Genomic DNA, 11,804 nt, shown 5'->3' on the forward strand with positions numbered 1-11,804 from the left:
CTATGCCATATCCTCTCGATGAATGAGGAGAACACTGCATATGTTATATATCCTTGCGGCGATGACAAATGAACACACACGCACACACATACTGCACACACACACACACACATCGATCCCAGCCCAGCACTTTCTATACTTAGTATAGGAGGGCAGTACGGTGGCATAATGGATAGCACTCTCACCTTGTAGCCATGGGTCCCTATCCCAACCAGGGCACTATCTGCACGGAGTTTGTATGTTCTCCCCGTGGCTGTGTGGGTTTCCTCCAGGCACCCCAGTTTCCTCTCACATCCAAAAAACATACAGATAAGTGAATTGTCTTCCCCCTAAATTGGCCCTGAACTACGATGGACATATAATTATGTTATGCTAGGTACACACCATACAATTTTGTGTTAGATTGTTAAATAGATAATGTCCGATCTTATTATCGATCATTTTTCTTATTGATTTCACATAGAAGGGAAATAGATAAGAAAAGATAGGCGAATTGAATCGGAAATTGATCGAAAAATCAATCGGACGGAAAATCGACGGAAAAAACACATCGTGTGTACCCAGCATATGGGATTAAATTGTAAGCCCCTCTGAGGGATAGTCAGTGACAGGACTAAATTTTCTGTACAGCACTATGGAAGATATCAGTGCTGTATAAATACTAAATAATACTAATAATCTAAAAATGTAATATACATTAGCTTATTGATTAATTTGCGTGCATTTCCAAAATTATTTGGCCAGGTATGAGATGGCAATGGTTCTCTGATATGTAAGGACAGCCAATAACAGTGTGCTAGATCAGTTCAGGAAATCTGACCCTTTTTATTATTATTTGTTTTTGTTAGGCCCATGAGAGTCTGACTAGCGGCCACTTTCCCGCCCCCGAGGAGACTTTGCAACACCTGGCAGCTCTGCGGCTGCAGTATCAGCATGGCGACACTTGTAAGGTCACCTGGAACCTGGAATCTGTGTACCCCGTGCAGCGGCTGAAGAACAAGATCCTGCAGGCCACCAAGAGTAGCAGCAGCACCGGTCAGACTCTGGAGAGGAGAAGAACCAGCTTCCTGGAGGGAACCCTAAAGCGGAGCTTCAAAGTTGGCTCCATGAAGAAGCAGAAGATGGAGGAGGAGCAAATGCTGGAGATGTGGGTGAAGGAGGAGCTTTCTGCCGCTCGCACAAGCATAGCTGAGAAATGGAGTCGGCTACACGGGATGTCCCAGCACCAGGCCATGGTGAACTATATGACAATTGTCACAGAGTGGCCGGGATACGGATCAACACTTTTTGATGTTGAGGTACAGTAAGGAACTGGTCACTACAAAAAAAATTGATTTCCTTTCTGTTCATCTCTTTAGAGGGCTGCATCATGCTGCTATAGGTTAATATTAAAGGATATCTCTCTAAAGGGACATTAGACACAGATGCAGAACATTTATATTGCGCTTTTCTCCTGGTGGACTCAAAATGCCAGAGCTAGGGCATGCTCTATAGGCAGTAGCAGTGTTAGGGAGTCTTGCCCAAGGTCTCCTTACAGAATTGGTGCTGGCTTACTGAACAGGAAGAGCCGGGATTTGAACCCAGGTCTCATGTGTCAGAGGCGGAGCCCTTCACCAGTACACTATCCAACCACTATTCAATGGGGATGACATTTGTGGTCCAACAAAAGTTTTTTTCTTGTTTCCATCTGTCCAACTCTCCTATCAGAATGAGTTAAAGGGAACCTGAAGCGAGGAAAATTATTTAAAATAAACGCATGACGAAGCTGCAAATGAATATTACATACTAACCTCACCGTCAGTTCCTCTCAGAGGCTCACCATTTTCTTCTTACAGTGATCCCTTCCAGTTCTGACAATATGTTGTCAGAACTGAAATATACCAGTTGCTGTCAGTTACATATCAGCAGCTGTCAGTTACAACTGAATGTGCAAGGTAATGTCCATGTTTCCCTATGGCTCAAGTGGGTGATATTACAGTTTAACAGTGTGCTGACCAGGAAGCTGTTAGGGGGTAATGGCCATTTTTAAAATGCAGGACGGAGAAACCCATTGATCACAGTGGACAAATGGGACGCAGGAGAGGAGAAAGAGATTGAGTAGTAGGTACACAGGAGGCAAGTATGACCTGTGTATGGTTATTTTGACTTTTTATTTTCAGGTCAGGTTCTCTTTAAGCTGGCCATACACTTATAGGTTTCTGCCCAATGTTCCAAAATGATTGAGTCCTACCACACACTGCATATCAATTCCCTGCTGGAATCTACTGAAAATCGATCAAACCACATCGTTGTACTATTCAGTGCAGTGCGACAGTATGGGATATTCATCTACAACTGTCACTGCCCCGTCCCTAATCGACCTTGTTTTTCTGTCCCGTCGAATCGATAGTTTTGATTGATTTTTGGTCGTGGGGCACGTGTGTGATGTAACGTGTTATATGCCAGTAGCCATGTGGGGGCAGAATGCGGAAATAGATCTCGGACGCTCAGTGCGGACAACGTGACAGATAAAGGATAACTGCACAAGGCATAAAACTTTATAAGGGGATAGTGGCCAGGGTTTCTCTTTGTGTTCATCTGTGATTATCGCACGCGGTTAGTATTGGGCTCCCGATCAAGCATGTCCGCCCGAGAGCATGTCCAATCGATACATGCGGCCAATTTCCAACAGAAATTGGTTGGATTGTCCATCGGGCATGCTCTTGGGAGCACTGATTTTCAACAGATTCAATAATGGTCAATATGATGGTCTATCGGCCGTCAAGTCTGTAGCTGTATGGCCACCAGATTTGGCTCTTGGTGTCTCCTGTTCCTTTTGGTAGGTTCTGGCCTGCCACATCTCTAAACTTCTTTTAAAAATGATTCGGTTCATAAACAGAAGGCTCAGCAATTACCTCCTGATCTTCCCCGGGCAGCTTAGCATGTGAGAATCCACCTTAATAAAGCTTCATCATTTGAGACAAGTTCCAGAATGACCTGTCCAGGTTTGTGAAGGCATCGTTGTCTTCATGGCAGAGCTTAAGCCTCTGATTTTGTGTTGCAGTACAAGGAAGGAGGTTTCCCTAATGATTTGTGGCTGGGTGTCAGTGCGGAGAACGTGTCCGTCTACAAGAGAGGAGATCCCAAGCCTCTGGAGACCTTCCAGTATGAACACATCATCTTCTTCGGAGCGCCACAGCCCAACACCTTCAAGATCACAGTAGATGATCGTGAGATGTTCTTCGAAACCACCCAGGTATTTATCTAGGGAAAGCAGGAGGGTCATCTCCTGTTATGAAAGATTGGCTTCAGTATATCTAAGAAAACCTATCACCATGTAATCCAGTAAAGAATAGTTAGTAGTATGAAACCCAGCATTTCTTATTTGCTCTAAAATATTTACAGCATATAATATACTACCAGAATTTTTTTTAGCAGGAAAGCATTCAAACAGTTAAACACACGACTTAAGCCCCATACACACGCTTTTTTATGCCTCACAATTCTCAAGCAACTTTTGTTGTGAAACAAACAAAAAAAGTTGTTTGCTATTGTTCAAACAACTGATAAGATGTCAATCCAACTGTTAGATCTTATCAGTCTTATCAGTTGTTTGAACAATAGCAAGATAATTTTTTGGTTGTTTCAACTTGTTTTACAACAAAAGTTGTTTGATAATTGTGCTGCATAAAAGACCGCTTTTGAGCGTGTGTGTGTGTGTGGGGGGGGCTTTACTTTTTCAATAGAAAGCTCCCTGACGTTAAATCTGAATCCGAAGAGGTGATAACATTATCTTGTGTTTACTTAAAGGGAACTTTAACTGAACTGGGGGTAAAGAGTTTCACTTACCTGGGGCTATTACCAGCCCCCTGCAGCAGTCCTGTGCCCTCGGAGCCACTCTGGAGTCCTCCGGTCCCCCACTGTCACTTATTTTCGTTTTTGACGACTCACCAGTCGGCCGGCCGCCATGTGTATTATTGGACGCATTCCCTACTGCAATTAGCGCTGTTGCGGAATGCGGCAACGCGTATTTTTGTACACGTTGCAGTCCGCAACAGCGCTAATTGCAGTAGGGAATGCGTCCAATAATACGCATGGCGGCCAGGCCGAGTCGTCAAATACGAAACTAAGGGACAGCGGGGGACCGGAGGATTCCAGAGCGGCTCCGAGGGCACAGGACTGCTGCAGGGGGCTGGTAATAGCCCCAGGTAAGTGAAACTCTTTAACCCCCCCCCCCCCCCCCCCCCTGTTCAGTTAAGGTTCCCTTTAATTGTAGCAAGAGCGGAATGTAAACATTTCCTTGCAGTGCTAAAACTCCTTCTAATGTGTGCAGATCACAGACAGCTCAGAAATAGTCACTGGGTACATTACAACATATAAATACTGTAGCTATGAATAAAATGCAATGGCAGCTTTCAGAGCAAATAAACTGTACTTTGGGAACTTTGTAATTTCTAAATGAATAATACGGTACTTGTGCAAAAAAGCAAATATGATAACTGTATGGGTTATAAAAAGTAGGAAAACACATTTTTATTGAATATTATGTCAGAGATTAATACTGCTTTAAAGAGAACCCGAAGCGAGGTTCTGAGAATAAAATCCCCATATAGAGGCTGGGTTTGTCTATAGAGCCCAGCCTCTGTTGCTATATAGTTCGCCCCTAAGCCCCCCCCCCCCCCCTGCGCTTTACAATACCCCATAAATCACAGCCGCGCTGTGCTTTCCTCTCTCCGGTCAGTCTCGCCGCTCCCCGCCTCCTGCATCGCTCCGGTCCCCGCCCACGTCCCTTCCCTCCCCGCTGATTGGAGGAAAAGGACGCAGGCGGGACCGGAGCGATGCAGGAGGCGGGGGGAGCGGCGAGACTGACAGGAGAGAGGAAAGCACAGCGCGGCTGTGATTTATGGGGTATTGTAGAGTGCAGGGGGCGATTAGGGGCGATCTATATAGCAACAGAGGCTGGGCTCTATAGACAGACCCAGCCTCTGTATGGGGAATTTATTCTCAGAACCCCGCCTCGGGTTCTCTTTAAAGAAGAACTTTAACCAAGGATTGAACTTCATTAGATCAATAGATCATCAGGTGTCTGTATGGCTGATATTATGATGAAACCCCTCCCACAGTGTGATGTCATGACCAAGTTCCTGACAGTTTGCGGTCTGTGCACCTCATTGCATTGTGGGAAATAACGGCTTTTTGCATCGGCCAAGCAATGTAAATCGTGGAGAGGAAAGAGTTTAAAATAGGCAAACACTGACTAAATAATCTATAAATGAATATTGTACAAAATTAATTTTATTTATTTTCACTACGGTTCCTGTTTGGATAGCTGCATAGGAAGCCAGCAGTGCCACACCGAATATTTTTCATTTTAAAAACTTCATTTCCTAAGGGAAATATTTCTAATTTACTTATAAATTAATGCGATTGCTTTTCAAATGGTATTTCATTGGGCTTTAGCTAAGCCTTCTGACGCTACCGGTAATTTATTTCACTCCAAGTCGCTTAAAGGGGAACTGAAGTAAGAGGTATACGGAGGCTGCCATATTTATTTCCTTTTAATCAATACCAGTTGCCTGGCAGCCCTGCTGGTCTATTTCTCTGCAGTAGTATCTGAATAATACCAGAAACAAGCATGCAGCTAATCTTGTCAGATCTGACTTTCAAGTCTGAAACACCTGATCTGCTGCATGCTTGTTCAGGGGCTATGGCTAATAGTATTAGAGGCAGAGGATCAGCAGGGCTGCCAGGCAACTGGTATTGCTTAAAAGGACATAAACATGACAGCCTCCATATACTTCTCACTTCAGTTGTCCTTTAAAACTGTAGTGAAAATAACATAATTAATCAAATTGCTTATATTTTTACAATATTCATTTCAGTGTTTCCTCCTCGTAAAATCTTTCTTCCTCACAGGCGCTAACCGTTTTAGTACTGGCAGGTGATCTCTTTGTTCGTTTACTGAGAGTTCTAAAGCCAGTATAAAATAAACCTGGCCTCCCAGAATCCTCTGGGGAGGAGAATTTCACATAACAAACAGCCTAGGCTAATCATCACTGGGAGGGCGGGGCTACATACCAATATACAGCAATATATAGCTATAAGAAGTGTTTCTGATGGGGAAAATTACCTTAAAAGTGGGTATCCTGATTAATTTACTGCATTCTACTATATGTGATTTCAGTGCCTTTTTAAAGTGACACTGAAGCGAAAAAAAAAAACCCTTTTGATATAATGAATTGCATGTGTAGTACGGATAATTAATAGAACATTGGTAGCAAAGAAAATAGTCTCATATTTTCAGTTATATAGTTTTTTTCTGTAACATTGCATCGTTTTGTCATATTTGCAGTTTACAAACTGTTAGCTCAATTTCATCGGAGGCAGCTACAAGATGACTTAGCAGAATAATCTGCAACCCAGGTTAAAGTTCTCCCCCAATCCAAGTGAATACCCTCTCTTCCAGCTGGGAGACACGGACCACAAACACTCAAGTTGGTGGAACAGCATCTGAAATCTTTATTTACAGGTCAATCTTATATACACCCTGATGTTAGGGAAAAACCAGATTAGACCGGAGTGCACATAGAAAGTATTTGAAACAATAGCATAGACATGGTACAGACAGCAGAGACAATAGGATTTGTTATTCTGTAAACAACTGGCAGAGGTAGACTTTGTTACATGTGTTAATTTCTCAATAGACCAGGTTTTTTAACAACAATGCATGAATAGGTCTGAGTCCTCAGATCTCTGTCACAGTGGCTTGTATGGTAATATGCCAACTGGGTATTGAAATACAGGTTTTGTATTCAGGTGCCTGGAACTTCTAGAGTGTTAATTATTAATGTATCTGTAAAGCACTGTCTGGAGGAATGTGCTGCTGACTAGTTGAAGCAATGATGTCATTTTTAAGAAATTGTGATGTGCTGTATATATTTTAATATCGGGGTGATTTAAGCAGCACATTATTACAACCTTTCAACCCAACCTTTGATCCCAACCTTTTCTAAAGGAAAGGGCGGGATCACTTAGATACTATGCACAGCTCTATGTATGTTAGAGATCAATGAGTTAGTGTTGTCATTGGTACACAAATACAATATACAGTTTAAAGGGTTACACAACTACAAGATGAATTAACAGTAGTTAGCTTTGCTAGTATATCATCCTAATCTAGCCCTGCATAACTTAATGGAAAACTGAATGTGGTAAACTGTAACAGGTTGCCTAAAGCCACACCTCACCCATAAGGTTAGAACTCCTTAATGCATTTTGGAAAAAAAAATGATCCTCGAGTGGGTCCAGGAAATGTCAGTTCATTATTGCAGAGTAGAATATTGTTCATTTGAAGGGTGAAGGAGGACGGTGAATTCATCACCACAAGCCCTCATGATGAATGCAGATGTTTTTCTGCCAAGCTCTCACTGTCTCGGGGCAAACAGACAGTGGCGGTTGAGAGCTGGCCGTGTAATCACCATGGCTACACCCAGTGCCTTTTTGTTAGCAGTTTCATTGTATGGCATTGGGCACCCACAAAAGAAATGGAAACAGATTTATAACAAGGATGTAGCAATTGCAGCCAGGTTGTAGAAGGCAGGGAAGGGCAGACTCAACTTCTCATCCCAGTTGAGAAACCTCACAGTTGCAACAGCAGAGGCGGAGTTCTTCCCAAAGGATGACACAAAAGAAAGGCTTGAAGCAGCCATCACCAACACAGGAGGAGGGCAGGTGCAGGAAGGGCTCATCCTTACAGCAGAGGGTCATCCTTCTAGGGTTGCATCACTGCAGGAGAATCAGATCAGATGATCTCCAAAGTCTTCCATAATCAGGTGATATCACAGGTAGGTCTCCAAGTGAACAGGTAATAAAGAACACTTGTGCAAGCAAAGTAGTAAAGATGAGTCAGACAAGAGTTCAAGGTTTGTCAAACTGCATGAGCCAAGTAAATGATAGCTCAGTCTCGATCAAAGCAGTTATGTAGAGGTCCTCAATGGTAATAAGAAGTTAAACAGCTTAGTGGGTGTGTGCAACCTATTTACCACATGCGTAGCTATGTAACAATATTTTGGACAAAGGTTACTCTCTCTATTCTCGTCTCTATTCAAATTTCTTTTACTAACATCATACTTTCTGTAAATCCTAGTAATATAGAGTTCTTTCGATCACCTTCAAGTGGGGGATTGTAAGATATGGACTGTGTGTTTCACTGCTTGCTTTTGTGGAGCAGGCATTGCATCCATTTTTAGAGCACATGTTTCTAAGACAAAAGACTTCACTTCCTGCTAACTGACCCTGGGCGGGGATAAAATTCAAATCTGCATCCTTTCAGCCAATCACACTGAGCCTTCTCACAGGAAAGTGATGTATGTTGAGGGGGTGGAGTCAAGGGGTATATTGTCTTTGAGCATGCTGTTTTCTACTCTCTGTGTGCTGTGGTCTGCAGTGAGAACTGTTTCTCTTGGCTTGGGTAAGATAAGATCATGTAATGGTTCTGGGTAATATGGGTTGTATTTGTAGGACATATTGGGAAGCTGCATTCAGGTTACCTGTATTAATGTATACATTTTGTGCATTGGTTTCTAAGCTTTATGCTTTATACATTATCTTGTAGCTGCCTCCGATGAAATTGAGCTATCACAAACCACACTCTGTATTTTAAACTATGAAACAGAGCAGAGCTAATGGTCCTTTGAACTTCTCAGCAGTAACACCTGATCTGAAGATGTCTGTCACGGTTTCTTTGATGTATAAGTGCTTGAGAAAATAAGACTGAAGTTGGGTCAGAGAAGCTCTTTTGTATAGATAACTGAAGTTTCTTAACTATTCCTGTACTGGAAACAATATGAGACTCATATCTGTGCTACTAATGTTCTATTTCTTAGCTGTACTACACATACAATTCATTACATCGTAAGTTTATTTTCACTTCAGGTTTGCTTTAAAGAGAACCAGAGACGTTGGAAAAATGATTTATACATACCTGGGGCTTCCTCCAGCCCCATAAGCCTGGATCCCTCCCACGCCGCCGTCCTCCGCTGCCTCTATCCACCGGTACCCGGGTACTTTCGGCCAGTCGATGCAAGCGCAGTGCGTCACTTGCGGCGGACGCGGCTAATTGTACGCAAGAGCAGAGACTCCTCCATAACCATACGCATGCGCCTCCATACTACGCAGGCGCATGCGTAAGGATATGGAGGGAGTCCCTGCTCTTGCGTACAATTGGCCGTGTCCGCCGCAAATGACGGGACCCGGTAGCGGCGATAGAGGCAGCGGAGGACGGCGGCGTGGGAGTGATCCAGGCTTATGGGGCTGGAGGAAGCCCCAGGTATGTATAAAAGCTTTTTCATTTTTTCAGTACTGCTCGTCTCTGGTTCCCTTTTAAACAGTATTATTTCATGTTTTTCAGGTTGGTGAGATCACTAAGATTATGAGGGCATACATTAACATGATCGTGAAGAAACGCTGCAGCGTCAAGTCCGTCACCAGCCAGGACAGCCAGTTCAACAGCTGGGCCAGGTGACGCCCTCTGCTGGCTGATTCCCAGAATGCCTGCGCTGGTTCCTGTCTGAGAAAAACTGATAAACAAGTGAAAAGGAGGACTTGTTCACATGCAGAATACACAGAAGCCATGTGATCAATGTGAAAGACGGAGGACAATTTCCACAAAGTCTAATCCTTGGAACCTCTTTTGTACTTTCGTTAATCTAACACTGCATTGGAGCGGAGCCGGCCGGGACATTGTTGCACAGCGGACTGCAAGCCTTGAGCAGTCGGCGGACCTTTTCAATGGGGGTATTGAGAGCGGAAATCTCTCTTTTTCTATGAGTATTTTGTCTTCCTGCTGATTATGAGACTTTTTGCAGCTCCGTTGCTTACCTCTGGTCTTCTGGATATTTCTCAGGGCACTCCAGAGTCTGCGCAAGCCGATTCCACATTACGGTGCATGAAGAGTATGTATTGGAGACCCGCCGGGTCTGTCGACTTGGGTATTCCGTGTAGAAGTTACAGTATTATTCAGCTCTGAGTCTTATCTCTCCTCTAGCGTAGGACGACTGGGAAAACTGGGGTTTTTTTTATCTTCCTTTGTTATTTAAGAAATGTTTCCCTGAAGGTCTTTAAGTCTTTGTATAAAGCACACAAGGTATTATTTATTTTATCATACATCTGTCTGCCTCTCGGTGTCATGGGAGGATTTTTGGATTAATTTAATTCTGTAAGCAGCATAGGGTGTCTTCCATCTTTTAATTCCTATCAAGGCGATCCGCTTAGAGCAGGATTATGCACCAGGCAACCAAGGCAGGTGCTTGGGTCCTACTGGGTGGCAAGGGGCCCACTTGCCAACTGCTTTGACCTCTCTCCACTGCAGCCTCCCAAAAAGACCACAAATCTACCACTTTGCCGAGGTCCCTATAACATGTTAATCCATTACTGGATCCGCTGGCTTCTGTGATTTGAGTCGCACACTCATGTGAGCCAGTGAGGTCAGATCACCTGATCTGCATACCGGCTCGCAGGCCAGCTATTCAGGAAGTATTTGGGGCAGAGGATCAGCACTAGGGATGGACAATGAGGCACAAAGAAATCCAGCTTGCATGCAAATAAAATGCAAATTTTATGCAGCTTAGAAATGGGCGGAAATCGTCAGAGTATTTGATTGTTTTAATTCTAGGGTGCATACGGTTTCCATGCAATTTTAAAATATTTGCATCTTATTTGACCCTCTCATCAGCACAGGAGTCAGGCCAGTAGCATTCAGATTACCTCTGACATATTCCTCCCTCTGCAGGTTACCATTAAAGTATTATGTTCTTATAGGCAGTATTGTTACATTTCTTTAAAGAGGAACTGTAACTAAGGATTGAACTTCATCCCAATCAGTAGCAGATCCCCCCCTTTCCCATGAGAAATCTTTACCTTATCTCGAATAGATCATCAGGGGGGTCTGTATGACTGATTTTGTGGTGAAACCCCACCCACAGTGTGATGTCATGGCCAACGTCCTGACAGTGTGGTGTCTGGGAACCTTGTTGCATTGTGGGAAATAACGGCTTTTTCCAACTGCCAAGGAAGCAGTATCTCCCTCTGTCCATAGAACTTTCAGTAATGAACATTCCGTACAGATCACCTGGCAGAACTAAAGATGTCACCGCCAGTGATAAATAAGAATGTAAATCAGGAAGGATTTTACAGTAGGCGAACACTGACTAAATAATCTTTAAATTAATATTGTAAAAAATACACAATTTTATTCATTAGGTTATTTTCACCAGTTACTTTTTAAAATCAGACCCAGGTTAATAATCCACTTTTTTTCTATTGTAGTGTTTTTGTTTTTTTATTTTCTTTTTTAGCATGGCTTTAACCACTTGACGACCAGGGGATTTTTCAGTGATCTGTGCTGCGTGGGCTCTACAGCCTGCAGCACCGATCAGGAATGTGGCAGGGCGATCAGACTACCCCCCTTTTTTCCCCACTAGGGGATGTCCTGCTGGGGGGGTCTGATCGCCGCCGGCTGCAGTTGCTTAGCGGGGGGGGGGGGGGGGGGGGCTCTTCAAAGCCTCTCTTCGCAGCGTTCTCCTCCCTCTCGCCCGTTCCCCCTCTGAGCAGCGCAGGACGGATTTCCGTCCTGCGCCTGATAGGATAGGCTTCTGCCTATCAGATGCCGGCGATCCCCGGCCAATCAGAGGCTGGGGATCGCCGATCTACGTCACGGCGCTGCTGCGCAGCATCGCCGTATGATGTAAACAGCTGGGATTCCTTCCCCACGTGTTTACATTTTGCCGGCCATTTCCATGGAAACCCTCAGACAACCAGTTTATGCC

The 11,804-nt window shown here is 43.9% G+C and overlaps 1 protein-coding gene across 1 annotated transcript in view; it reads left to right on the forward strand.

Annotated features, from left to right (window-relative positions):
* The window catches only part of LOC137526177 (unconventional myosin-X-like), a 201,546-nt gene extending 190,045 nt beyond the window's left edge, over positions 1 to 11,501 (forward strand). The window contains exons 34-36 of the mRNA XM_068247397.1: positions 849 to 1,298; positions 3,044 to 3,235; positions 9,389 to 11,501. Of these exons, the coding sequence (XP_068103498.1) occupies positions 849 to 1,298; positions 3,044 to 3,235; positions 9,389 to 9,502 (756 nt within the window). The 3' untranslated portion in view covers positions 9,503 to 11,501. The remainder of the gene's footprint in view (positions 1 to 848; positions 1,299 to 3,043; positions 3,236 to 9,388) is intronic.
* Positions 11,502 to 11,804: the final 303 nt, after the last annotated feature.

Source organism: Hyperolius riggenbachi, chromosome 7 (assembly GCF_040937935.1).
Source record: "Hyperolius riggenbachi isolate aHypRig1 chromosome 7, aHypRig1.pri, whole genome shotgun sequence".
Taxonomy (NCBI): domain Eukaryota; kingdom Metazoa; phylum Chordata; class Amphibia; order Anura; family Hyperoliidae; genus Hyperolius; species Hyperolius riggenbachi.